Genomic DNA, 27833 nt, shown 5'->3' on the forward strand with positions numbered 1-27833 from the left:
AAACTCGTTCTCTCCAAAAACAAATGTTCCCAGAGCTTTAGAGAACGTTCCCGTAGCCCTTTACACTCATACCCGTAAACGGGTTGAAAGGGGCAGATTTGGGCACTAATAAGCACCTAAATTGGAACATAGTGGCTGTACAGTAACATGCTATACATGACATCAGAGCTCTGGCTCTGCGCTTCACAGCGCTGTATGGGTTTTGACTGACAGCCATTCCAAACTTGAGCACCGCGCACGACAAGAAGTTGCCTCCCATCCCTCCCTATAATTGGGCAACTTTTGCAAATGTTTTGTTGTCCGATTGAGGGAAATGCTGTAAATTAAGATGACGTCGATGTATTTTGAAAGACGAGACGTTGAGGATTATAATTTCTCTTTGATGTCATACAAGCACGCCTAAGTCCAAATGTGCACTGTACATATCATAAAACTCATGTCATATACCGTGTCAACGTTTATGATCACTATGTTTGATGTACAGTTAGAAGATGACATTTAAAAAAATAAAAATTACCAGGCAAGTCAGTTAAGAACAAATTCTTATTTACAATGACGGCCTAGGAACAGTGTGTTAACTGCCTTGTTCAGGGCCAGAACGAACGATTTTTACCATGTCAGCTCGGGGATTCGATCGAGCGACCTTTCGGTTACTGACCCAACGCTCTAACCACTAGGCTACCTGCAGCCCCATGGTGTCATACCCTGGGTTGTTCTGAACAGAATGAGCCTATGTTTGTTTGTTGTGAAGAAGACTTGCCGCGGCACACGCACCCGAAAGGCCTCGATCCTATTCTCAACACAATTGCGGTCCGTTTCTCTGAATTGCCTTGTGAAAGCCTAGCACTGTAAGATTGTATTTTATAACATGGCATGTTGGCAATAGAACAAGCTTTCAAATCGTGACCACCTGACCCAGATTGCGATTTATAATGGACGGTTTTTGGATTGGGTAAACAACAACAGTAATTGTGTGATGGCGGGGATGCAGGGTTGTGTTGAAACAACTACAAGTGTGCTTGTCCTAGTCCCTCAACGGCACAGAGAGTTCCAAAAACTACCTTACAGTTGAAGGCTCTTCTTTGAGTCATAAAAGTGCATTGAAATTGCTTAGGATGTTTGCACCCTTTGGAGAGGTGTGTGGCCACTTGGAGACACCAGTTAGTCCTGTCACTCAAACCCTTGTCATTGTTTTTGTCTGATGTTGCACCTTCCCCACATTTTACAGGAATAGAGTTATCATGTTACTTAATGGATCCAGAGTATTTTCAGTTTTCGTTATCAACAAATGTGGCGAAAAGTACAGGCAAACATAAAATCAACAGTGCAATATTTGGAGTCAGTCTTGTGTCAGGTGAACTGTGTACACACCTTTGGTCTAATAATTGTCCCCTTCTCTCCAAACTCTTCCTCTTTCAATTGCTACCATGGATATGCTTGGATATGCTTTGCATATTTCTTCTGTAGCAAACATTTCAACTTAGGCCAATTCCCACGAGTGTAAAGGGTGAAGAGTCTCATTAGGTCAGAAACTAACGTTTTCATAGGAATGTTCCCACGATGCACCAGTAGTGTTTCCAAGAGACTATTCACTTAATGTCAAATAGAACCCAGAACGTGGTTACCATGTTCTCAGATGTTAATGTCATAGACGCGTTTCATGGGAATGTCGCATGAACATTCATGTGTCCAGTTTTCTGTGGGTTGGGAGAATATTCCATCAGTGTCCCACCAAACATACACAGAACATTGTTGCCATATTCTCAGAACATAAGAGGTGAATGTTCTAAACACGTTTCGTGGGAACGTTGCAAAAACATTGTGGCCAGTTTTCTGTCGGTTAGGACAATTTTCCATCAATGTCCCACCCCAAAACATTTCTAGACACGTTTCAGAGGAACGTTTATGTGTAAAAAAAAATTATAATTATGCATTACACATAACGTTGCCCAGACAATTAAGGCCCTGATTGGTGAACCACTGATCCATTCATAGCTCTTTGTCTGTTGGCAAGGTTAGGGATGCTCACACACACAGTGCTTTAAGCATACAGTGTTTTCAGCTTACAAATTTGACACACCTGATTATATTGTGTATGTTCATTTATACAGTAAGTATTATTCAACATGTCTTCACTTGGGATTTGAACTCACAACCTCTCGGTTCACTGTACTCCAATCTCCCTGTCTGGTATCAGTTAATCTGATTATTCGCCCATCGTTGATTTGATTGTTTTCAGCGATTTGAGGGCTTTCTGTATAGTTGTCTAATGTTGGTGGGGCATATTAACCTGTTTTAATGTTACTCCTGGGTCACTATGATCAATAAAATGTTTCCTTGAGTGTAATTTTAACAGAGCTGAGATTTACTTCGATGTGCATTCACCTTATTGCTTATACCTATCAAGTTGTTTCAGATCTACACAAGTGCCTAGGGAAAAGGGGTTAGGGTTCCTTCTAGACAGGACCTAACTATACTGGCCCAATAAGCACACGCCCTGGAGATGTCCCTTATTGGTGCAATGGTTAGGGGGTTTGTCATTGGTGCAGGTGGCCGGGGTTTAGAGGCCCAATAGGGGAGTGACCCTACTCTCACATTCTTATATGTTAATGCTCATTATTGCTGTTTTGAATTGCATTTATCAGATATTTTGATTGTTTATATGAACATTTCGTTAGAACAAATATTTTTTTATATATCTTTGTTTATTACCATAATGTGTATAGAGTTCTCCTCTTTCACGCATTTCTGGAACTTTGGCTACCAGCTTTGTGCCTTTATGCATGACCTCCATACGCTTTTTCAGGTTTGATATGGTGCTTCTGGATGAGGAGATCAATGCGGCCTTTGCCGAGTTTGCATTTGACTAAAATGTTGTTCTCTTTCTCCTCGATTAACTCAAAATAATGTGAGCATTTCCACAAGGAAAAGGTTAAGTGGGGTAACACAGCTGCTATCTTTCTTTGATTTTCAGCTTTACGAAACCCCCTTTTGGAAATGAGTTAGCCTACAGCTTGGATTCCGTTAGAGTGAGAAAAGGCTTTAAAAATATAGGCCTATGTAACGCGACAGTATAGATATACTTCTGAAAGTAATGTATGGGTCACTTGAAAAAGTAACTGTAATCATTAAAATATTTGAAGACTGTAACTCGTTATATTACTCTGTTACTCATAAAAGTAATACAACTGTAAGTAATATATTACCCCCAACATTGGTCCCAAGTTATTCTGTTGCAATTTGTCTATTTTTCCACATTAAAAGTTGGAGATGGAGCTCTGTGTTGTGTATTGTTCTGGTATAACTGGAATCATCATCGCTAAAATGTCAAATGTTAGAAAGTACAGGCATGCTACTGTAAATATACACGTTTCTGATATTCTGAGAATGTGAAAACCATGTTCTGGGTATGTTTCGTTCAGAAGCAACACCACCACCTGGGGTAAGTTTTCGGGAACAAATTAGGAATGTTACAGATAGAAATGCAATGACGAGAGCTGATGCAGTTCCTTCTCAGAGAAACGTTTGTTCTACGGTATGTATGTGGTGTGGGTTTCAAAAAGACCATAGAGTTCTCTTTGAGATGCTCAGCTATCTAGAATTCTACCGATTCCCATCTTTCAATGAGAAACTCATTTTAATTAGATCAGATAGGTCTGTTGTAACTGTTTCCAAATAGTGACGTTAACCTATACTGCTGAAAATGTGAAAGTAGGATGACTCTCCTAGCAGGTCTTGAACCCAAGCCATCAGTGACTTACACCCTAACCACTGTCCCAATAAGGGTTATCGAGGGCATGTGCTTATTGGGCCAGTATAGTTAGGTCCTGTCTGGAAGAAACTCTAACCCCTTCTCCCTAGGCACTTGTGTAGAGCAGAAACAATTTGATTGGTGTAAGCAATAGGGTGAATGCACTTTGAAATAAATCTCAGCTCTGTTAAAAGTACACTCAAGAAAATATTCAGGAGTATCATTAAAACAGGTTAATATGCCCTCACCAAAATTAGACAACTATACAGAAAGCCCTTCAATTGCTGAAATCAATGTGAGAATAGACCGATTAAATGATAACTAAACACAGACATGGTGGTGTAGCAGTAAGATCTGAATACTATGAACCAAGAGGTTGTGAGTTCAAATCCCAGATGACGGCATGTTGAAGAATAATTACTGTATAAACGAACATGCACAATGTAATCTTGTGTCAAATATGTAAGTTGAAAACACTGTGTTAAAAGCACTGTGTGTGTGAGTACCCCTAAATCTTGCCAACAGACAAGCGCTGTGAATGGATCAGTGGTTGACCAATCATGTTCTTGGAAACAGTAACATGGTGCGATGTGTAATGAAACCTCTTTTTTGGGGGGAGAACGTTTCTTTGGGACCATCAGGCAACACGTCCTGACAACTGACACACAGTGGTGTTCATACAACTTTCCCATGAAACGTGTCTGGAACATTAACATTTTATATTTCTCGAACATGGAAACCATTTTCTGTGTTATGTTTGGTATAACGTTGATGAGATATTATCTCAACCTTCAGAAAACTGAACACATGAATGTTCTTGCAACGTCCCATGAAACGTGTCTAGAACATAGAATGTTGTATATTCTGAGAACATTGTAACCAAATTCTGGATAAATTCTGTTTGAAATGTTCTCCTAACTTTAACACCAAAACATGCTAAAAAAGATTCTCAGAAGGTTTTTTCTATTATACAGTGCATCCTGAAAGTATTCAGACCCCTTAACCTTTTCCACATTTTGTTACATTAGTCTTATTCGGAATTATTTTTTTCCCTCATCTATCTACACACAATACCCCATAATGACAAAGCAAAAACAGGTTTTTAGAAATTGTAGCACATTTATTGAAAAATAAATACTGAAATACCTTATTTACATACAGTTGAAGTCGGAAGTTTACATACACTTAGGTTTTTCAACCACTTCACAAATTTCTTGTTAACAAAGTATAGTTTTGGCAAGTCGGTTAGGACATCTACTTTGTGCATGACACAAGTCATTTTTCCAACAATTGTTTACAGACAGATTATTTCAAGTCTGGTTCATCCTTGGGAGCAATTTCCAAATGCCTGAAGGTACCACGTTCATCTGTACAAACAATAGTATGCAAGTATAAACACCATGGGACCACGCAGCCGTCATACCGCTCAGAAGGAAGACGCGTTCTGTCTCAGATGCTGGAGGAAACAGATACAGAAGTATCTATATCCACAGTAAAATTAGTCATATATCGACATAACCGGAAAGGCCGCTCAGCAAGGGAGAAGCCACTGCTCCAAAACCGCCATAAAAAAGACAGAATATGGATTGCAACTGCACATGGGTACAAATATCGTACTTTTTGGAGAAATGTCCTCTGGTCTGATGAAACAAAAATAGAACTGTTTGGCCATAATGACCATCGTTATGTTTGGAGGAAAAAGGGGGAGGCTTGCAAGCAGAAGAACATCATCCCAACCGTGAAGCATGGGGGTGGCAGCATCATTTTGTGGGGCTGCTTTGCTGCAGAAGGGACTGGTGCACTTCACAAAATAGATGGCAACATGAGGGTGGAAAATTATGTGGATATATTGAAGCTCAAGACATCAGTCAGGTTGGTCGCAAATGGGTCTTCCAAATGGACAATGACCCCAAGCATACTTCCAAGTTGTGGCAAAATGGCTTAAGGACAACAAAGTCAAGGTATTGGAGTGGCCATCATAAAGCCCTGACCTCAATCCTATAGAAAATTTGTGGGCAGAACTGAAAAAGTGTGTGCGAGCGAGGAGGCCTACAAACCTGACTCAGTTACACCAGCTCTGTCAGGAGGAATGGGCCAAAATTCACCCAACTTATTGTGGGAAGCTTGTGGAAGGCTATCTGAAATGTTTGACCCAAGTTAAGCAATTTAAGGTAATGCTACCAAACACTAATGGAGTGCATGTAAACTTCTGACCCACTGGGAATGTGATGAAAGAAATAAAAGCTCAAATAAATCATTCTCTCTACTATTATTCTGACATTTCACATTCTTAAAATAAAAGTGGTGATCCTAACTGACCTAGGACAGGGCATTTTTACTAGGATTGTCAGGAATTGTGAAAAACTGAGTTTAAATGTATTTGGCTAAGGTGTATGTAAACTTCCGGCTTAAACTGTATGTATTCAGACCCTATGCTATGAGACTTGAAATTGAGCTCTTGTGCATCCTGTTTCCATTGATCATCCTTGAGATGTTTTTACAACTTGATTGGACTCCACCTGTGGTAAATTCAATTGACTGGACATGATTTGGAAAGGCACACACCTGTCTATATAAGGTCCCACAGTTGACGGTGTATGCCAGAGCAAGATCCAAGCCATGAGGTCAATGGAATTGTCCGTGAAGCTTCAAGACAGGATTGTGTCGAAGCACAGATCTGGGGAAGGATACAAAAAAATGTCTGCAGCATTGAAGGTCCCCAAGAGCACAGTGGCCTCCATCATTCTTGAATGGAAAAAGTTTGGAACTACCAAGACTCTTCCTACAGCTGACGATCCGGCAATTTGGGTGAGAAGGACCTTGGTCAGGGAGGTGACCGTTAACCCGATGGTCACTCTGACAGAGCTCCAGAGTTCCTCTGTGGAAATGGGAGAACCTTCTAGAAGGACAACCATCTGTGCAGCACTTCACCAATCAGGCCTTTATGGTAGAGTGGCCAGATGGAAGCCACTCCTCAGTAAAAGGCACATGACTGTAGGGCTGGGCGATATGGCCAAAATAACATATCATGGTAACATATGATGGTATTTTATGTTTTTGATTAATAGAAGTTCTACATTTGCTTTATGAGTAGTGTATGACCCTAGGGTTGCAACATATATTTTAAATGATTTCAATGGGTTGTTCTCCATTCAGATTGTTTTATATTCTTCAATTCAACTTCCTGCATTTCCATCTATTTCTGCATTTCCTGCACTCATTTTAGATCATTTCCACACTGCCACGATATGGGAAAAAATACTAGGCCTTATTTTTTTCTAAATGTTGCGATTCAGATCAAAACACTTGGGTGAACTTTTGGAATCATGGAAATAGAATGTTTATTATAATTCTATAGTTAGAATATAAATAATAGTGGGCACTTTGAATACAGTGTTGTTTGACATGACAACAAATGAAAATGCAATGGACAAGTTATTGTGACAGGGTAGGAACCAAAGTGATGGTCAGTGTTTCCTATGGGACCCTATAATCGTGTGCTACATTAAATCTTTATTCATATAGCCAACATATTCATGCTTCGCCTATTCCTCTTTGATTTAGAAGATACTTTTGCACAAGCAACATGCTGATTTAAGCCTCCACCAGTACTGGTATCAGGACGTATTAGCTAGCTACGTTTGCCCTGACGAAGTACTTTTATAAGCTAAGTTAGTTTACTAGGCAGATAACTAGCGTTTAGTATTAGTGGCTAACACGATTTAACATAACTTGCTAAGAAAATACAAACTAGCTGTTTGCAGATGTAAGAAACACAAACTGGTATTGTAATTCTAGAACGCTTGTGGATTTATATTAAGATCAAAGTGGAAACAACATCGTTGTCATCAACATTGTTGCATGTGCTGCATTGACCATGCAGACTGAACGAAAGTGTCTTGTGGTCAAGCAACAACAAAGGCGCTCTTTGAGTGACAGGGGGTGGGACTAGGTCTGTGTCGAAAGCGGCATGGAGAGAGAGAGAGAGAGAGCGGCAAGGGATGACTCAAGTAGGAGTAAACTATAAAAATGGACGTTACACACAGCGTATCACATACCGTTATAGAAGGTAAAGTAAAAACCCAAACCAGTCCATGCATAAATACTGGTACGTAGTAAAATACGGTATACAGCCCAGCCCTACATGACAGCCGCTTGGAGTTTGCCAAAAGGCACCTAAAGGACTCAGACCATGGAAACAAGATTCTCTGGTTTGATGAAATCGAGATTGAAGACTTTGGCCTGAATGCCAAGCGTCATGTCCGGAAGAAACCTGGTACCGTCCCTACAGTGAAGCATGGTGGTGGCAGCATCATGCTGTGGGGATGTTTTTCAGCAGCAGGGACTGGTAGACTAGTCAGTATTGAGGGAAAGATGAACGGAGCAAAGTACAGATTGATCCTTGATGAAAACCTGCTCCAGAGCACTCAGGACCTGAGACTGGGGCAAAGGTTCACCTTCCAACAGGACAACTACCCTAAGCACACAGCCAAGACAATGCAAGAGTGGCTTCGGGACAAGTCTCTGAATGCCCGTGAGTGGCCCAGCCAGAGCCCAGACTTGAACCTGAACGAACATATCTGAGGAGACCTGAAAATAATTGTTCAGCAACGCTCCCCATCCAACCTGACAAAGCTTGAGAGGACCTGCAGAGAAGAATGGGAGAAACTCCCCAAATACATATGTGCCAAGCTTGTAGCGTCATACCCAGGAAGACTCAGGGCTGTAATCGCTGGCAAAGGTGATTCAACAAAGTACTGTGTAAAGGGTCTGAATACTTATGTAAATGTGATATTTCAGTTATCTAGTTACAGGTATCTAGTTACAAGGCAAGGTATGGATTTTACTGTGATCTAGTTTAGACAAATAAATTCACAGTTCATCTTTACTAAAACATTATCTTTGATTGGGATATTTTCTACACAACACACAGTATGTAAAAGTAAAACTCATTTTATTTCATATTCCCTCTATCGTTGTTAGCATCTTTTTGGCTGATGAAATATTGTCCCAAAGTCCATTTACAGTGGGGCAAAAAAGTATTTAGTCAGCCACCAATTGTGCAAGTTCTCCCACCTAATAAGATTAGAGAGGCCTGTAATTTTCATCATAGGTACACTTCAACTATGACAGACAAAATGAGAAAGAAAAAAATCCAGATAATCACATTGTAGGATTTTTTATTGAATTTATTTGCAAATTATGGTGGAAAATAAGTATTTGGTCAATAACAAAAGTTTATCTCAATACTTTGTTATATACCCTTTGTTGGCAATGACAGAGGTCAAACGTTTTCTGTAAGTCTTCACAAGGTTTTCACACACTGTTTCACATACTGGCCAGTCATGACACACTGTACGGGTAACATTACAAAAAATTTACATTTTCAATTCAAGGTGCTTTATTGGCATGGGAAACATATGTTAACATTGCCAAAGCAAGTGGGGTAGATAATATACAAAAGTGAAATAAACAATAAAAATTAACAGTAAACATTACACTCAGAAGTTTCAAAAGAATAAAGACATTACAAATGTCATATTATGTATATATACAGTGTTGTAACGATGTACAAATGGTTAAAGTACAAAAGGGAAATAAATAAGCATAAATATGGGTTGTATTTACAATGATGTTTGTTCTTCACTAGTTGACCTTTTCTTGTGGCAACAGGTCACAAATCTTGCTGCTGTTATGGCACTCTGTGGTATTTCACCCAGTAGATATGGCAGTTTATCAAATCGGGTTTGTTTTTGAATTCTTTGTGGATCTGTGTAATCTGAGGGAAATGTGTGTCTCTAATATGGTCATACATTGGGCAGGAGGTTAGAATGTGCAGCTCAGTTTCCACCTGATTTTGTGGGCAGTGTGCACATAGCCTGTCTTCTCCTGAGAGCCAGGTCTGCCTACAGCGGCCTTTCTCAATAGCAAAGCTATGCTCACATAGTCAAAGCTTTCCTTAAGTTTGGGTCAGTCACAGTGGTTAGATATTCTGCCACTGTGTACTCTCTGTTTAGGGCCAAATAGCATTCTAGTTTGCTCCGTTTTTTTGTGAATTCTTTCCAATGTGTCAAGTAATTATCTTTTTGTTTTCTCATGATTTGGTTGGGTCTAATTGTGTTGCTGTCCTGGGGCTCTGTGAGGTGTGTTTGTGTTTGTGAACAGAGCCCCAGGACCATCTTGCTTAGGGGACTCTTCTCCAGGTTCATCTCTCTGTAGGTGATGGCTTTGTTATGGAAGGTTTGGGAATCGCTTCCTTTTAGGTGGTTGTAGAATTTAACGGCTCTTTTCTGGATTTTGATAATTAGCGGGTATCAGGCTAATTCTGCTCTGCATGCATTATTTGGTGTTCTACATTGTACACAGAGGATATTTTTTCAGAATTCTGCATGCAGAGTCTCAATTTGGTGTTTATCCCATTTTGTGAATTCTTGGTTGGTGAGCAAACCCCAGACCAGACCTCACAACCATAAAGGGCAATGGGTTCTGTAACTGATTCAAGTACTTTTAGCCAGATCTTAATTGGTATGTTGAATTTTATGTTACTTTTGATGGCATAGAATGCCCTTCTTGCCTTGTCTCTCAGATCGCTCACAGCTTTGTGGAAGTTACCTGTTGCGCTGATGTTTAGGCTAAGGCATGTATAGTTTTTTGTGTGCTCTAGGGCAACGGTGTCTATATGGAATTTATACTTGTGGTCCTGGTGACTGGACCTTTTTTGGAACACCATTATTTTGGTCTTACTGAGATGTATTGTCATTGTGTGTAAGGTGCTGCTGTAGACCCTCCTTGGTTGGTGACAGAAGCACCAGATCATCAGCAAACAGTAGACATTTGATTTCAGATTCTAGTAGGGTGAGGCCGGGTGCTGCAGTCTTTTCTAGTGCCAATTCGTTGATATATATGTTGAAGAGGGTGGGGCTTAAGCTGCATCCCTGTCTCACCCCACGGCCCTCTGGGAAGAAATGTGTGTGTTTTTTGCCTATTTTATCTGCACACTTGTTGTTTGTGTCCATGGACTTTCTAATGTCGTATGTTTTTCCCCCAGAAAATGTCTCTCTCTATAATTTTTAGCTGGGTCTCTCTTTCTCACACAAGCACACACACACACACACACACACACACACACACACACACACACACACACACACACACACACACAACTGTAATGGTGTTCTTTTGTTCTGGTCTGTACTCTGGGTGATTGAGGAATGTGTGTCAGTGTGTGCTGGCCAGGGAGAGGGGTTTGTGTGTCTGACCAGTCAACTGTTTCTGCCTCTTGATTGGACTCTCATTGAATTTTTTATAAATGTACTTACACTGTAGAGATTGCTAGAGCGAACAAATTACTCTTATTTTTCAGTCTCTCTCTCATTCCAATTTCCCTATCTCTCTCTTTCCAATTCTACCCCCTCTCTCTTCCTCTCTCTCTCCCCCCAGCATCTCTGTTGAAGTTTTGGTACAGGGAGTTGGAGGAGCCGTTGATTCCGCATGAGTTCTATGAGGAGTGTATCACTCACTATGATGACCCTGAGGCTGCAGTCAACGTTGTCATGGCCCTGCCTCACATCAACAAACTGGTGCTCTGCTACCTCATACGTTTTCTACAGGTAACACACACACACACACACACACTATACTGTACATACAAAAGTCCAGTGTAAAAAGAAGCTCTCATCAATCCACTCCCTGAGCTTATTTATTTTAGGGACAGTGATTTACAAAAGTAAACCTTCAATAGTGAACATAGTAGCAATAGGATGGCTAGTGGCTACTGTTGATTGTCTGCAAAAAGAAAGCTACAAAAAGACACCTAGCATTCATCTTGGCTAGCCTACTGTAGCTGTACGGTGCCTTCAGAAAGTATTCAGACCCCTTGACTTTTTCCACATTTTGTTACGTTACAGCCTTATTCTAAAATGGATTATTATTCTAAAACAGGTTATTAGAATATTTAGCAAGTTTATTAAAAAATAAAAAACAGAAATACCTTATTTACATTATTTACAATCAGGCCTTTATGGTAGTGGCCTGATGGAAGCCACTCCTCAGTAAAAAGGCACATGACAGCCCGGTTGGAGTTTACCAAAAAGCACCCAAATACTCTCAGACCATGAGAAACAAGATTCTCTGGTCTGATGAAACCAAGATTGAACTCTTTGGCCTGAATGCCAATCGTCACGTCTGGAGGAAACCTGGCACCATCTCTACGGTGAAGCATGGTGGTGGCAGCATCTACAACGCGTCAGGGACTGGGAGACTAGACAGGATCGAGGGAAAGATGAATGGAGCAAAGTACAGAGAAATCCTTGATGAAAACTTGCTCCAGAGCGCTCAGGACCTCAGACTGGGGCGAAGGTTAACCTTCAACAGGACAACTACCCTAAGCACACAGCCAAGACAACGCAGGTGTGGCTTCGGGACAAGTCTCTGAATGTCCTTGAGTGGCCCAGCAAGAGCCCAGACTTGAACCCGAACGAACATCTTTGGAAAGACCTGAAAATAGCTGTTCAGCGACTCCCTATTCAACCTGAGTGAGCTTGAGAGGATCTGCAGAGAAGAATGGGAGAAACTCCCTAAATACAGGTGTGCCAAGCTTGTAGCGTCATACCCAAGAAGACTCAATGCTTTAATCACTGCCAAAAGTGCTTCAATAAAGTACTGAGTAAAGGGTCTGAATACTTATGTAAATGTGATATAAAAATGTTATTTTTATTTTATTAACAAAAAAAATCTACAAACCTATTTTTGCTTTGTCATTATGGGGAATGGTGTGTAAATTGATGAGGGGAAAAAACAATTCAATCAATTTTAGAATAAGGCTGTAACAAAATGTAGAAAAGTCAAGGGGTCTGAATACTTTCCAAAGGCACTGTAGATATCTTTGGAAAAGCAGTTAACGGGGTAGTGTCCTATTTTGAAAATCTTAAAATGACATATAGTATATCATCCTCTCTACACACTCATGCTCACACACTCATACACTTTTTAACTTCACACATCACCCTCCTCCTGCAGGTAACGCACACACACACACCTGCTCAAACACACCCATCATCATCTCTCTCTTTCTCTCGGTCTCTCTAACCCTCCAGGTGTTTGGCCAGCCTACCAACGTGGTGATAACTAAGATGGATGTGAACAACCTGGCCATGGTGATGGCTCCCAACTGCCTGCGCTGCCAGTCAGACGACCCACGCATCATCTTTGAGAACACGCGTAAAGAGATGTCCTTCATCCGCGTGCTCATCCAGCGCCTCGACACCAGCTTTATGGATGGCCTGCTATAGCCCCCCAACTGTGCCCCAAAACGACCATACGACACGGAGCGCCTCTCTCCCTGCTATAGCCCCCCACTTTTCAACTACTCTACCCTGAAAAAAACCCACACGGGTTGCCCCCCAATTTCAAATGTGCCCATAAATCCACCAAGGCTCCACCTGCCCCACAGACCCTGTTCTAGCCCCCCAACATGAATTGGGATGACCAGTTGGGATACCTCCCAACTCCAACTTCCCCCCCATATACCCTGCTATAACCCCCAAACTACAACTACTGACCCCAAAACCATCCATTCACACAGGACGGGATGATCCCCGAAGGAGCCCCAACCCAGCCTGACCCGGACCCCTGACCTCTAACCTCTACCCCCACCCTACACACAGGGACTTGCGTCTCACACACACTGATGTACAGGGTTACACATACTCACATAGACATACTGTCACATGTACATTTACTGACGTGTACACACACTCACTTGTATAGTACACATCCATACACACAAATTCTGAAATCAGGGTGTCGGACCACAAATCAGCTCCGAACCCAGAGCTGCAGTCAAACTGCCATCAAAGGTGGAGAAATGAAGATGTCCCACTCAGGCTGTTTACCATTGATAAAAATGGTCACAGTTCCGGTCTGCTTAAGGGATGACTCTTTCATAGGTACCAATGCATTAGCAGCTGAGTCTGGTCTGTTTAGTTCATTGACTAAATGAACCAGAAAAAAGGAGGGTGTGAGATGTCTCGCTTCCTCTCCTGTCTCTGCTGCCATGAAGCCTGTCAGTCCACCTGCACTGTTGTCACCAACCAACTGATGTCAATAAAGTTCTTTATTTAGATTTTTCGGGACGGTGGGGGGGTAAATCCAGGTCAGGTGCTAGACGGGATCATCGCAGCACTGCCAATCAACCGTGACTGTTGCAACCAGAAGTGATAGACAACCCTACAGCCCTTATCGCCCATCCGCCTGGTACATAGGCCCTCCTGCCCCACTCACCCCTCTGACCACCCAGACAACCACACAACCTCTACCCCTAGAGCCCCTCACCATCTACCCCCACAACACATCCTCAAGATGGTGCACACCTCTATACTCTCATACTGATATGATTTCCCAATGTCTCAATTGAGATCCGTCCACCTCCGTCTGTCTGTCTGTCTGTCTGTCTGTCTGTCTGTCTGTCTGTCTGTCTGTCTGTCTGTCTGTCTGTCTGTCTGTCTGTCTGTCTGTTTCTCTCGGTCAGAAAAACTGGACCTGTCTTTTGGACCTGTAAACTTTTCTTTAGTTGCTGATTTGACTGGGTATGGATTAAAAAATATATGTTATTATTTTATTAATTGATTTGTTGTATTTAACAGAGTTAAGTTTTTTGCCCACGATTTTATATCATTTAATTTATTTGTATTTATTTCAGCAATATTTCCTAATGCCTTCTTATTAGACAATATACTTTAGGATTCACGTTGTCTGTCTGTGTGTCCCACATTGCACCCTATTCCCTTTATAGTGCACTAGTTTTTGTCAAAAGTAGTGCACTATATAGGGAATAGGGTGCCCTTTGGGATGCACATCGTCTTTATGTTTGAGAGAATGAGTGGGGACATGTAGGCATGTATGTGCTTGTGTCTGTGTTTTCAATACAATAGGGCATATGCATCACATGTTCATATGTGCTCTCTGAAGGGTACAGTTGGTGTGTCTCTCTGTGTGTCTGAGAGTTAAGTCCTGCTGTTTTTTTTTGTTCTGTTCAATCTGTGTTTACACACGCGCACACACCACCCTTAACCTAATTAAGTCCACATTCTCGCAGAAGGACTCTCGTACTCTAACATTCACGGAAGCCCTCACGCACTCAGATGTTGCGTATCTGTGGATGGATCTTTTCTGCGTTAAATAGCGGTCAAGCAACATGTTGAAGAGATAAAGTGGATGAGTGAGGAAGAACGGGAGGGGAGAAAGGGGTGTATGTCACTATGTGGGGCGGCAGGGTAGCCTAGTGGTTAGAGCGTTGGACTAGTAACCGAAAGGTTGCAAGTTCAAATCCCCGACAAGGTACAAATCTGTCATTCTGGCCCTGAACAAGGCAGTTAAACCACTGTTCCTAGGCCGTCATTGAAAATAAGAATTTGTTCTTAACCGACTTGTCTAGTTAAATAAAGGTAATAATAAAAAATGTACAGTACCAGTCAAAAGTCTGGACAAACCTACTCATTCAAGGGTTTTTCTTGAATGAGTATGTGCATCCCAAAAGATACCCTATTTCCCTCGTCAAAAGTAGTGCATTATATAGGGAATATGGTGCCATTTGGTAGGTAGTGTCCTTTAAATCAATGATGTATAGCATTACAACACCTGGTTACCAAGTAGTCCTACCTCGGTTGCACAAGGACTGGGTGCATTCTATCAGGGTGGGACCTGGACCATTTCTAATCAAACAAAGCTTGGCATCATCTGACACAGGAACAGGATACATGTCCTTTGATACAGGATACATGTTGTTTGACCACATTTGAATGAGCAAATAGTTCTGATGATTATGACAGAGACATGATCTAGTCCAAAAGTATAAGATAGCTAGCTGCTCGTTGTGACTCGCCCTGCATCAGAGAGCTCATTGAACAGGAGAGACCGACAGAGCAATAACCTAGACCCTCTGGATCAGTAACCAGGGTTCTATACAACCTTTTTAAGTGAGTGAAGTATAGATAAAACATTTCACGACAGTCCTGATGGAAACCGCAAATAACCATCATATCGAAGCAAACTTCGAGTCACGTGATGATATGTTTGGTCGTCTTCCCACTATAATACTGCAGTGATTGATGCTCCTTTCCAATAAATATTGAGGGTCTTAATCCAGAGAAATGATGATCGATACTTGGCTGCCTTTTGACATGTTAAAATAATCTCGCTCTTTTGTCTATTATAATGTCATCATATAGGCTATCCTACGTGCACTGTATCTGCCAGCTGTTGGCCAGAGAGCACGTACCAAGACCAGAGTGGGCACAGTCGCAATATAACGCCATTTATTTTTTTACATAACCACATTTAACTTGTATTATTTATTCGGTACATTGTCATTTAACCGCAAAAGTTATTTTTATGTGCACTACGTCTTAAGGCACAGACTTTTTTTCCGCAACAGGTCAGTTTGATGAAAACACATCTCGGGTAGGAAAATGCATATTTTTGAATATTCACATGAAAATCTGTCGCCAATTGGATGTACTCTTCATTTACCTCTCAACAATGGCTGAATTACAATCTGTAAGTAGTAGAACTGATCACTCAGTACTTTGTCCAATACTACATTTTTTACTGACATGTTTAAAACTATTTTCTACAGTGGAAAGGAGGGCATACACTCACGTTAACAACATAGACTACCAAGGGGCACTGCAAAAATACTACTCTCAGAGACAGAAAGACGGAACAAAAATGTGTGTGTGTGTATGTGTTTGTGTAAGGGACGGCAGTAGAAAATTGACCAATCAGCATGCAGAACTTCGGGTCACCACTTTTAAAAACAAAGTAAATAAAATAAAAATACATGAAAAAAAGAAACATGAAATACTTACAGAAAGGATTTACAAACATGAAGTGTTAAAAATAAATGTTTCCACTTTAAGAGATGATTTTTTAATCTCTTTGTTTTCAATGATTACTGGTTGGTTCTCGTTTTTGATTTGTTGCTACATATGTTCTTCTTACAGTTCGTGTCCATACTGTTATTATCATTATTAATGTAATTAAAATGACTGATATTGATCACAAGTAAGGTGGGAATCAGCTGCTATGTACTCTGTGCTCCTCACCTCCTCCTTTTCTTCCTCCAACTTCCCCTACTCCCTGCTCCTCAACCTTTTCTTTTCTCTTTTAATGTCCACTGTCTGTCACTCAAACAAAAATCCACATTGTTTAATAAACAATTAAAATGTGAAATATTCATGGTTTGTGTGAGACTTTTATTAACTAACACAGTGACAATCCATCATAGTTGACTCCCATGTCAATGTAACAATGCAGCATGTACAGTTGAAGTCGCAAGTTTACATACACTTAGGTTGGAGTCATTAAAACTCGTATTTCAACCACTCTTGTTTACAAGCTATAGTTTTGGCAAGTCGATTAGGACATCTACTTTGTGCATGACACAAGTAATTTTTCCAAATATTGTTTACAGACAGATTATTTCACAACTTATTGTGGGAAGCTTCTGGAAGGCTACCCAAAACGTTTGGCCCAAGTTAAACAATTTAAATGAAATGCTACCAAATACTAATTGAGAGTATGTAAACTTCTGACCCACTGGGAATGTGATGAAAGAAATAAAAGCTGAAATAAATCATTCTCTCTACTATTATTCTGTCATTTCACTTTTTTTTCAATTTAAGGTTTTATTAAGTTCTTGTTTTTCAATCAACCAACAAAACACACTCCACATTCACAGATGTGACACGCTTTAAAAAAAAAAGAAGTTATATATACAGTGCCTTGCGAAAGTATTCGGCCCCCTTGAACTTTGCGACCTTTTGCCATATTATAGGCTTCAAACATAAAGATATAAAACTGTATTTTTTTGTGAAGAATCAACAACAAGTGGGACACAATCATGAAGTGGAACGACATTTATTGGATATTTCAAACTTTTTTAACAAATCAAAAACTGAACAATTGGGCGTGCAAAATTATTCAGCCCCTTTACTTTCAGTGCAGCAAACTCTCTCCAGAAGTTCAGTGAGGATCTCTGAATGATCCAATGTTGACCTAAATGACTAATGATGATAAATACAATCCACCTGTGTGTAATCAAGTCTCCGTATAAATGCAACTGCACTGTGATAGTCTCAGAGGTCCGTTAAAAGCGCAGAGAGCATCATGAAGAACAAGGAACACACCAGGCAGGTCCGAGATACTGTTGTGAAGAAGTTTAAAGCCGGATTTGGATACAAAAATATTTCCCAAGCTTTAAACATCCCAAGGAGCACTGTGCAAGCGATAATATTGAAATGGAAGGAGTATCAGACCACTGCAAATCTACCAAGACCTGGCCGTCCCTCTAAACTTTCAGCTCATACAAGGAGAAGACTGATCAGAGATGCAGCCAAGAGGCCCATGATCACTCTGGATGAACTGCAGAGATCTACAGCTGAGGTGGGAGACTCTGTCCATAGGATAACAATCATCGTCGTATATTGCACAAATCTGGCCTTTATGGAAGAGTGGCAAGAAGAAAGCCATTTCTTAAAGATATCCATAAAAAGTGTTGTTTAAAGTTTGCCACAAGCCACCTGGGAGACGCACCAAACATGTGGAAGAAGGTGCTCTGGTCAGATGAAACCAAAATTGAACTTTTTGGCAACAATGCAAAACGTTATGTTTGGCGTAAAAGCAACACAGCTCATCACCCTGAACACACCATGCCCACTGTCAAACATGGTGGTGGCAGCATCATGGTTTGGGCCTGCTTTTCTTCAGCAGGGACAGGGAAGATGGTTAAAATTGATGGGAAGATGGATGGAGCCAAATACAGGACCATTCTGGAAGAAAACCTGATGGAGTCTGCAAAAGACCTGAGACTGGGACGGAGATTTGTCTTCCAACAAGACAATGATCCAAAACATAAAGCAAAATCTACAATGGAATGGTTCAAAAATAAACATATCCAGGTGTTAGAATGGCCAAGTCAAAGTCCAGACCTGAATCCAATCGAGAATCTGTGGAAAGAACTGAAAACTGCTGTTCACAAATGCTCTCCATCCAACCTCACTGAGCTCGAGCTGTTTTGCAAGGAGGAATGGGAAAAAATGTCAGTCTCTCGATGTGCAAAACTGATAGAGACATACCCCAAGCGACTTACAGCTGTAATCGCAGCAAAAGGTGGCGCTACAAAGTATTAACTTAAGGGGGCTGAATAATTTTGCACGCCCAATTTTTCAGTTTTTGATTTGTTAAAAAAGTTTGAAATATCCAATAAATGTCGTTCCACTTCATGATTGTGTCCCACTTGTTGTTGATTCTTCACAAAAAATACAGTTTTATATCTTTATGTTTGAAGCCTGAAATGTGGCAAAAGGTCGCAAAGTTCAAGGGGGCCGAATACTTTCGCAAGGCACTGTATGTAGGCTGGGCTATTGATTTGATTTTCTCCCTCTTTTAATGTGGTCTGGACGGGAGCTACGTTGTCATTTACTCAATGCGGGATGGAGAGGAGAGGATGAGGCATTTATTTGGTGGGGAGACGTTGTGCGTTGCTAACTGTTCCCGTTTTTTATTTTTTTTTGGAACACAAAATTGAGACTGAGCGGGGGGTAGTAGATCCAACGGGATGTGTCGAGTTGTTTGGGAACTCGGCTGGGGTGTTCAGAGATTGTTATTTTACGTACACCGTTTATTTTCCTTTTATGTGAACGCACTTTTACTCAGAGATGACTTGCACTAAAGTTCGATGACGATGACTAGCACCTTAAATCTATTGACATGGAACTGCCATGGTCTAGGACATGCAATAAAACGGAAAAAGATACTATGTGCTCTAAAAAAGGAAAAAGCAGACATCGCTATTACAAGAGACACACCTCTGTGATGCTGAACATGCCAAACTCCGCAGAGCTTGGGTGGGACAGGTGTATTTCTCATCTTTCAAATCAAACAGTAGAGGTACAGCCATACTTATTCATTAGAATGTTCCATTCATAATTGACAAAAACATATCTGATCTGGAGGGGAGATTTATTTTGATAACTGGGTCACTATATGGTCAACCAATTACTATCTTAAACATATACGCCCCTAACACAGATACTCCTGCTTTCATGTCAAAAATGATAACCCTGTTCAATGAGCATTGTGTTTCCTTTGGCGTGGTGGCCGGAGATTTTAATTGTACCCTTAACCCAACCCTAGACAAATCATCTCAAGTCCCCACCACAAATCCTAGATCTGCAAAGATGTTGAACTCTCTTACTAAAGAGATGGGACTGATAGATATCTGGAAAGAGACTAATAGCTCATCTATGGACTATACATACTACTCTCATTGTAACGGCTTTCTTCCTGGGAAGGAGAGGCGGACCAAAACGCAGCGTGGTTAGATTTCATGTTATTTTAATAAGGTAACTCAACATGAACAGAATGCAAAACAATAAATGTGAAAACAGTCCTATCTGGTGCATAGACACAAAGACAAGAAACAATCACCCACAAATCCCAACACCAAAACAGGCTACCTAAATATGGTTCCCAATCAGAGACAATGACTAACACCTGCCTCTGATTGAGAACCATATCAGGCCAGACATAGAAATAGACAAACTAGACATAGAATGCCCACCCAGCTCACGTCCTCACCAACACTAAAACAAGGAAAACACACAAGAACTAAGGTCAGAACGTGACACTAATGTCCATAACACCTACTCCCGTATAGATTACATTTTTATCCCTAAGGGTTTCATAAATTCAGCCACGTGTACAATCGGACCCATAGCACTTTCAGATCACGCCTTTGTCCACCTCCGCTTTGACCTCTGCAAAAACATCCCGAGGTCAAAGAGCTGGAAATTCAACACCTCCATGCTATCAAACGAAGCGTTCCATACATTGGTAACTACATGGATAGACAACTAAACACAAGACAATAAAGATTCTCCTGTTTCTCCAGCCACAATGTGGGACGCTGCTAAAGCCACACTAAGAGGTCATTAATTGCATATGCTTCCTCTAAGAAAAAAGCAATGGAAGCACACAGGCTAGATCTTGAGAGGGAGCTGGAATGTTGTGAAAAAGTACATAAACAATCCCCAGACAGCACCTCCTGGAGTCAACTTAAAGCAGCCAAAGCCAAACTGAATTTGGACTACACTCGGGAGATAAAAAAATATGTTTTCTTTTTCAGATTGTTGTCTTTCTCCCTCTTGAAAAGCTCACTTATGACCTCCGCAAAAGACAGCCCAAGTTTGATAGACTTTGGTCTCCACTACTCAACTATATTTCAAATTGGACAGAGTGAATGGGGTGATTAGGGAAATGAGCAGATACGTGTGGTGTAAGGTGCTGTAAAATCTAACGAGTGAGTGAAGTATATGTCAGATAAAACATTTCACATAATAAATGATTTGCTTGTCGCCTCAGCGAAGGCTAGAAACAGCTAATAAGAACCTTGATAGTGCTGCTGCAAGTTTTATGTTTATTTTTTAATTGTTCTTTGTTTGTATGTGTAAGTACATGTATGTAGGATATGTGTATGTATATACAGTGCCTTGCGAAACATAAATATATAAAACTGTATTTTTTTGTGAAGAATCAACAACAAGTGGGACACAATCATGAAGTGGAACGACATTTATTGGATAGTTCAAACTTTTTTAACAAATCAAAAACTGAAAAATTGGGCGTGCAAAATTATTCAGCCCCCTTAAGTTAATACTTTGTAGCGCCACCTTTTGCTGCGATTACAGCTGTAAGTCGCTTGGGGTATGTCTCTATCAGTTTTGCACATCGAGAGACTGACATTTTTTCCCATTCCTCCTTGCAAAACAGCTCGAGCTCAGTGAGGTTGGATGGAGAGCATTTGTGAACAGCAGTTTTCAGTTCTTTCCACAGATTCTCGATTGGATTCAGGTCTGGACTTTGACTTGGCCATTCTAACACCTGGATATGTTTATTTTTGAACCATTCCATTGTAGATTTTGCTTTATGTTTTGGATCATTGTCTTGTTGGAAGACAAATCTCCGTCCCAGTCTCAGGTCTTTTGCAGACTCCATCAGGTTTTCTTCCAGAATGGTCCTGTATTTGGCTCCATCCATCTTCCCATCAATTTTAACCATCTTCCCTGTCCCTGCTGAAGAAAAGCAGGCCCAAACCATGATGCTGCCACCACCATGTTTGACAGTGGGCATGGTGTGTTCAGGGTGATGAGCTGTGTTGCTTTTACGCCAAACATAACGTTTTGCATTGTTGCCAAAAAGTTCAATTTTGGTTTCATCTGACCAGAGCACCTTCTTCCACATGTTTGGTGCGTCTCCCAGGTGGCTTGTGGCAAACTTTAAACAACACTTTTTATGGATATCTTTAAGAAATGACTTTCTTCTTGCCACTCTTCCATAAAGGCCAGATTTGTGCAATATACGACGATGATTGTTGTCCTATGGACAGAGTCTCCCACCTCAGCTGTAGATCTCTGCAGTTCATCCAGAGTGATCATGGGCCTCTTGGCTGCATCTCTGATCAGTCTTCTCCTTGTATGAGCTGAAAGTTTAGAGGGACGGCCAGGTCTTGGTAGATTTGCAGTGGTCTGATACTCCTTCCATTTCAATATTATCGCTTGCACAGTGCTCCTTGGGATGTTTAAAGCTTGGGAAATATTTTTGTATCCAAATCCGGCTTTAAACTTCTTCACAACAGTATCTCGGACCTGCCTGGTGTGTTCCTTGTTCTTCATGATGCTCTCTGCGCTTTTAACGGACCTCTGAGACTATCACAGTGCAGTTGCATTTATACGGAGACTTGATTACACACAGGTGGATTGTATTTATCATCATTAGTCATTTAGGTCAACATTGGATCATTCAGAGATCCTCACTGAACTTCTGGAGAGAGTTTGCTGCACTGAAAGTAAAGGGGCTGAATAATTTTGCACGCCCAATTGTTCAGTTTTTGATTTGTTAAAAAAGTTTGAAATATCCAATAAATGTCGTTCCACTTCATGATTGTGTCCCACTTGTTGTTGATTCTTCACAAAAAAATACAGTTTTATATCTTTATGTTTGAAGCCTGAAATGTGGCAAAAGGTCGCAAAGTTCAAGGGGGCCGAATACTTTCGCAAGGCACTGTATACCTCCCCCAAGGGACATAGGGAACCACAAGTAATAATATCAACAACAAAAAAGGGAAATAAAAGTAGGCTGAAACATTAGTAGGCCGAAACATTAGTAGGCCGAAACATTAGTAGGCCGAAACATTAGTAGGCCTAGGTTAGGCTATAGAGCCTATCCTTCTCAGCTAAAGGAAAATAAATATAGATTGGACGGCTATAATGGCATTTAGCGGGGCGGGTGGGTCTTTGGATGGCGGCTATATGTTGTCTTACCTCCTTTAGTAATAGCATTAATCACATTTAGTCATTGGTCCGTTTCTCATTGACCAGGATTGTCTTTCAAAAAACGTTTTGCCTCTTCGGGAGTTTTGACGTGTCGCAGGGCTCCTTGGTGAAGAATCCTGAGCTCGTTTGGGTATTTGAATACCCTGAAGATGCCTCGGTCAATGGAGTATTTCTTCACCTCGGCGCGTTCGGCGTATTCCAGCTGACCGGTCCTGGTGTAAAGTGAGTTTGGCGTTTCCCACTGTGATGGTGTTGATTTTCGCCGCCTGTAGGACTCGTTCCTTGTCGGTGAATCCCAGGAAACGTATGGTGATTGGGCACGGTGGTTGTCTGGCTGCTGGTGGGGGCCTCAGTGCTCGGTGAGCTCTGTCGAGTTCTATGGGCCTGTCGGTGGACAGGTGGAGCCACTCTGGAAGTTTGTCTTGCAGGTAGCGGATCAGTGGCATGTTTCCCTCTTCTTTTTCGCCCAGATTGAATAGAACACAATTATTCCTTCGCCCCTTGTTTTCCAGGTCCTCTGTTTTCTCTTCCAGATGCTCTATTTTATTTTTAGGATATGCTATTGTTTCCATGGAATCTGTCAATAAGTTTTCCATGGATAGGAAATGGATAGGATTCGCCCCTCTGCCTCTACATCTTGTTGTTGATGTCAGGCAAAGCGTTTTCCAGGATTGTCACCTTGCCCCCTATCGCACTGAGCTGAGAGTTAATGGCATCTAATTTACTGTTGAGTTCTGTACGTTGGGATCTCAACTCAGAAAGGATGTCTTCGACAGAGTGCGAGGTTGGCATTCGTTGGGCCTCGGGGGAGAGCGGGTCCTCTTGCTTCTGGCTAATGGTGCGAGCTTTTTCTGAAGTTAGCTTCTTCTTGGAGGCTTTTTCCGTCGCTAATGCTCGAGTCCGGGTAAAAATGCCACCTGTAGTGTCGCCTTTTGTAGCTGTCATGACTTTTTTACAAAAGCTAAAGGATTTTAAACTTGAAGTGGAGGTAAGATTAGGAATTGGAAACTACTTGTGCGGAGCTCTTAGTTCACACGGCCATCTCGTTCAAGGGTCACGTGATCCCCACATTTCACATTCTTAAAAGAAAGTGGTGATCTTAACTGACCTAAGACATATATTTTTACTAGGATTAAATTTAAATATAAATGGAATTGTGAAAAACTGAGTTTAAATGTATGTAAGGTACATGTAAACTTTGACTTCAGCTGTATGATTCTGTCTAGGGATGCACAATTCTAGTCACTTTCTCATTATTTAAAAAAAATTTGTGGTTGGGGGGATTCTAGATTTCCTGCTTATCCCATTAATCTTCCAACTGGTATTTCTGGAAAACCTGGGACTTCGGGGGAAAGTTTACTGAAATTTGCCACCCTAATCTTGAGTTGTCTGCTTTCACCACCTCTCTATTGCCAGACTGGTCTCGAGCATAGATTATTATAAAACTGTCAGACTGGTCTCGAGCATAGATTATTATAAAACTGTCAGACTGGTCTCAAGCATAGATTATTATAAAACTGTCAGACTGGTCTCAAGCATAGATTATTATAAAACTGTCAGACTGGTCTCAAGCATAGATTATTATAAAACTGTCAGACTGGTCTCAAGCATAGATTATTATAAAACTGTCAGACTGGTCTCAAGCATAGATTATTATAAAACTGTCAGACTGGTCTCAAGCATAGATTATTATAAAACTGTCAGACTGGTCTCGAGCATAGATAATTATAAAACTGGTGGTCCAGGTGGTAATTTTCTCTTTCCACAAGTTGTTTAGGCAGTTGTAATTTACATCATTTAGCAGCTGTGCATTTCCCCTTGGAAAGGTAGCTACAGATCTAGGATCAGCTTTCCTTCCCCCAGTACCATTTGCTTTTGATAAAGAAGAACATTAAGACAAAGCAGGTCCCATGGTGTTATTACACTGTTGCACTTCAAACAAGAAACACACAAACTAAATTGCACAACTGCCATCTAAACCCTGACCTTTCTTGCCTTCCTTGATGCAAAGTCATCAATTACATCATCATGAGAAATCTGCCCAGCAACTGCATGGTTAATACTGATGACAGCAAGGCCACTAAGGCGTTCCTGTGGCATGGTGGACCTTAGCTAGGATTTGATGAACTCATCACTACTCCAGCTACGGTCACTGGAAGAGTAAGACAAATTCTGAGAGCAGTCCACAAATTTGGACACATTTCTGAGAGCTCCCTTTCGTGTATAAATATCAGCAGCTCAAGCAGGGTCATGGTCTTCAATGGAAAGTCAGTTCTTCAGTTCCTGTGCCAGCTCTCTGACATCCAAGCCGGAGTGTTCTTTAGAGTGCAGTGTCATACTAAGGGCCTCACAATGTTCTGTCAGCTCCTCATTTGAGAGACTTTGGAAGGTTGACAGCACTCCAAACTTCTCTCCCACAATTTCCAATGTGGAAAATCTGTTGCAGCAGCATCAACAACAGCATTGAAAAAAGTCACCTCAAGCTTCTTCAGGGCATCACTCAAAGTCTCATGATTTGTATGAAAAGTGACGGTTTGTGGACCTCAGACTTTTTTGTTGTAGAACGGCCTCTACATCCATACCCTCGCAAATATCCTTGGCTGTTGTCCTGTAGTCGCTGAGACCTCTCTCTGTCTCTCTGAGAAGACTGACTGCAACATCCACATGCATACTGGGAGACTCCATCAGCTTGCTCACATGTTGGATCTTGCTCAAGATGTCATACCGCCTGCCATTTTGGTTGATAAATCTACTCCCTTTGTAGCTTCTGAGATTATTGCTTATCCTAAGGGACAATACGTCATAGTAACCGGTAAACTGTTTTCTACCCCTCTTGTTTCAGCTAGCGTTCATGCTCCCAATTGGAATAACAAGTTTAATTTCTTCCTTTGTATCTGCTATACCCAATTTAGATTCCCATTTGTTGATTTTAGGGGGGGGGGGGGGGTTCAACTGTACAATGTCCCTAGTTCTTGACAATTCCTCACAAAGAACTACAGGCCCATCTAAATGTGCCCTACTTATTCAATATTTTCTTCAAAAATATGCTATGTATGAGGCTTGGCGTTTCCTACACCCTACAGATAGACAGTATTATTTTTATTCTCATGTTCATCAAACAAACAAGTATTGGCTACTTAATTTTGGACAAAAAACATCTGCCTAACCTTTGGTGGTGTACTTACGAGAGTATTGTTATTTCTGACCAATCACCATTAGTGCTTGAACTAGAGTTTCCCCAGTGACCTCCTATGTGTTATCAATGGTGTCTTAACCCCATTTTACTCCCAGATAAGGAGTTTGTCAATTTAATTTCTTCTGAAATCACCTTATTCCTAGAAATTAATTCAACGCCAGGTATGTCCTGCTCTACCATATGGGAGTCTCTCAAAGCATACATACGTGGCCAAATTATTTCTTATACAGCCAACCAAAACAAAGCTCGCTCTCAGCAACTTCGAGACCTGAGCGAAGCCATAGCTACATTGGATGAGAAGTATGCTACAGATCCTTCCTTTGATCGACATAAAGAGCGCCAACTACTCCAATCTGAATTTGACAAGCTTTCTACCAGGCAAGCTGAACAGTTACTCTTGCGAGCTCGATACAGAGTGTATGAACTAGGCGACAAGGCCAGTAAACTCCTTGCAGATCAGATCCGTAAATCTGAGGCCTCACGTTTAATCCCACAAATAAGGACCCTGTCTGGTGCCACCACAGTTTTACATAAAGAGATCAATGATCAATTCAAACAGTTTTACTCTGCGCTATACACCTCTGAATCTCCTCAAGACCCTTTGCTGATTGATTCATTCTTTAATGGTCTGAATATGCCTTCAATTGATACAGACTCCCATGACTGTTTAGAAGAAGAATTTACACCTGAGGAGATTGCAACAGCAGTGTCCGCAATGAAAAGTGTTTTAAAAAAAATCACCGGGTCCGCACAGTTTTCCAACCAAATTTTACGGGATGTTTTCTGGTCTGCTTTGCCCATTCTTGTCTCGATTATTTACAGAGTGCCTTAATACCTCAAAGCTACCGCATAGTCTTTATCAATCTTCAATTTCATTGCTATTAAAGAAAAACAAAGATCCCCTGGAATGTGGATCCTATTGCCCAATCTCACTTTTAAACTGTGATTACAAAATCCTAGCCAAGCTCTTAGCCATCCACCGTATGGAAGGCTCGCTGCACCAAGTAAGACACTGACCAGACTTTGTGAGAAATAGGATCCAGACAGGGTTGTCCACTCTTCTTCTTGTTGTTTGCTTTGGCAATCGAGGCCCTCGCCATTGCACTACGCTCTAATGATGCCATTCAAGGTATAATCAGGGCGGGCTGGGAGCAGAAAGTCTCGCTATATGCTGACGACCTCCTTTTGTTTATCTCCAACCCCGATACCTCATTCCACGTGCCTTATCTGTTCTTAAAAAGTTTGGCTCAATCTCAGGGTACAAGCTGAATCTAGGCAAGATTGAGCTTTTCCTGTAAATAAGGCTGCTTTAAAGTGCTCTTTTGCAAGTTTTCAGTTTAGGATTGTCCGGGATCAATTCACCTACTTGGGAGTTAAAGTGACAAGGAAATTTGTTTCAGGAAAACATTGTTGCTCTAGCAGACAGTTTGAAACAATCTTTTACTTTTTGGAATTCGCTACCTCTTTCTCATATTGGAAGGATTAAGGTCATTAA

The 27833-nt window shown here is 41.1% G+C and overlaps 1 protein-coding gene across 1 annotated transcript in view; it reads left to right on the plus strand.

The window, feature by feature from the left end:
• The window catches only part of LOC139407678 (rho GTPase-activating protein 39-like), a 148924-nt gene extending 134749 nt beyond the window's left edge, over nucleotides 1-14175 (plus strand). Inside the window, exons 15-16 of the mRNA XM_071151524.1 lie at nucleotides 11192-11361; nucleotides 12847-14175. Of these exons, the coding sequence (XP_071007625.1) occupies nucleotides 11192-11361; nucleotides 12847-13041 (365 nt within the window). The 3' untranslated portion in view covers nucleotides 13042-14175. The remainder of the gene's footprint in view (nucleotides 1-11191; nucleotides 11362-12846) is intronic.
• Nucleotides 14176-27833: the final 13658 nt, after the last annotated feature.

This window comes from Oncorhynchus clarkii, chromosome 4, assembly GCF_045791955.1.
Source record: "Oncorhynchus clarkii lewisi isolate Uvic-CL-2024 chromosome 4, UVic_Ocla_1.0, whole genome shotgun sequence".
Lineage (NCBI taxonomy): Eukaryota > Metazoa > Chordata > Actinopteri > Salmoniformes > Salmonidae > Oncorhynchus > Oncorhynchus clarkii.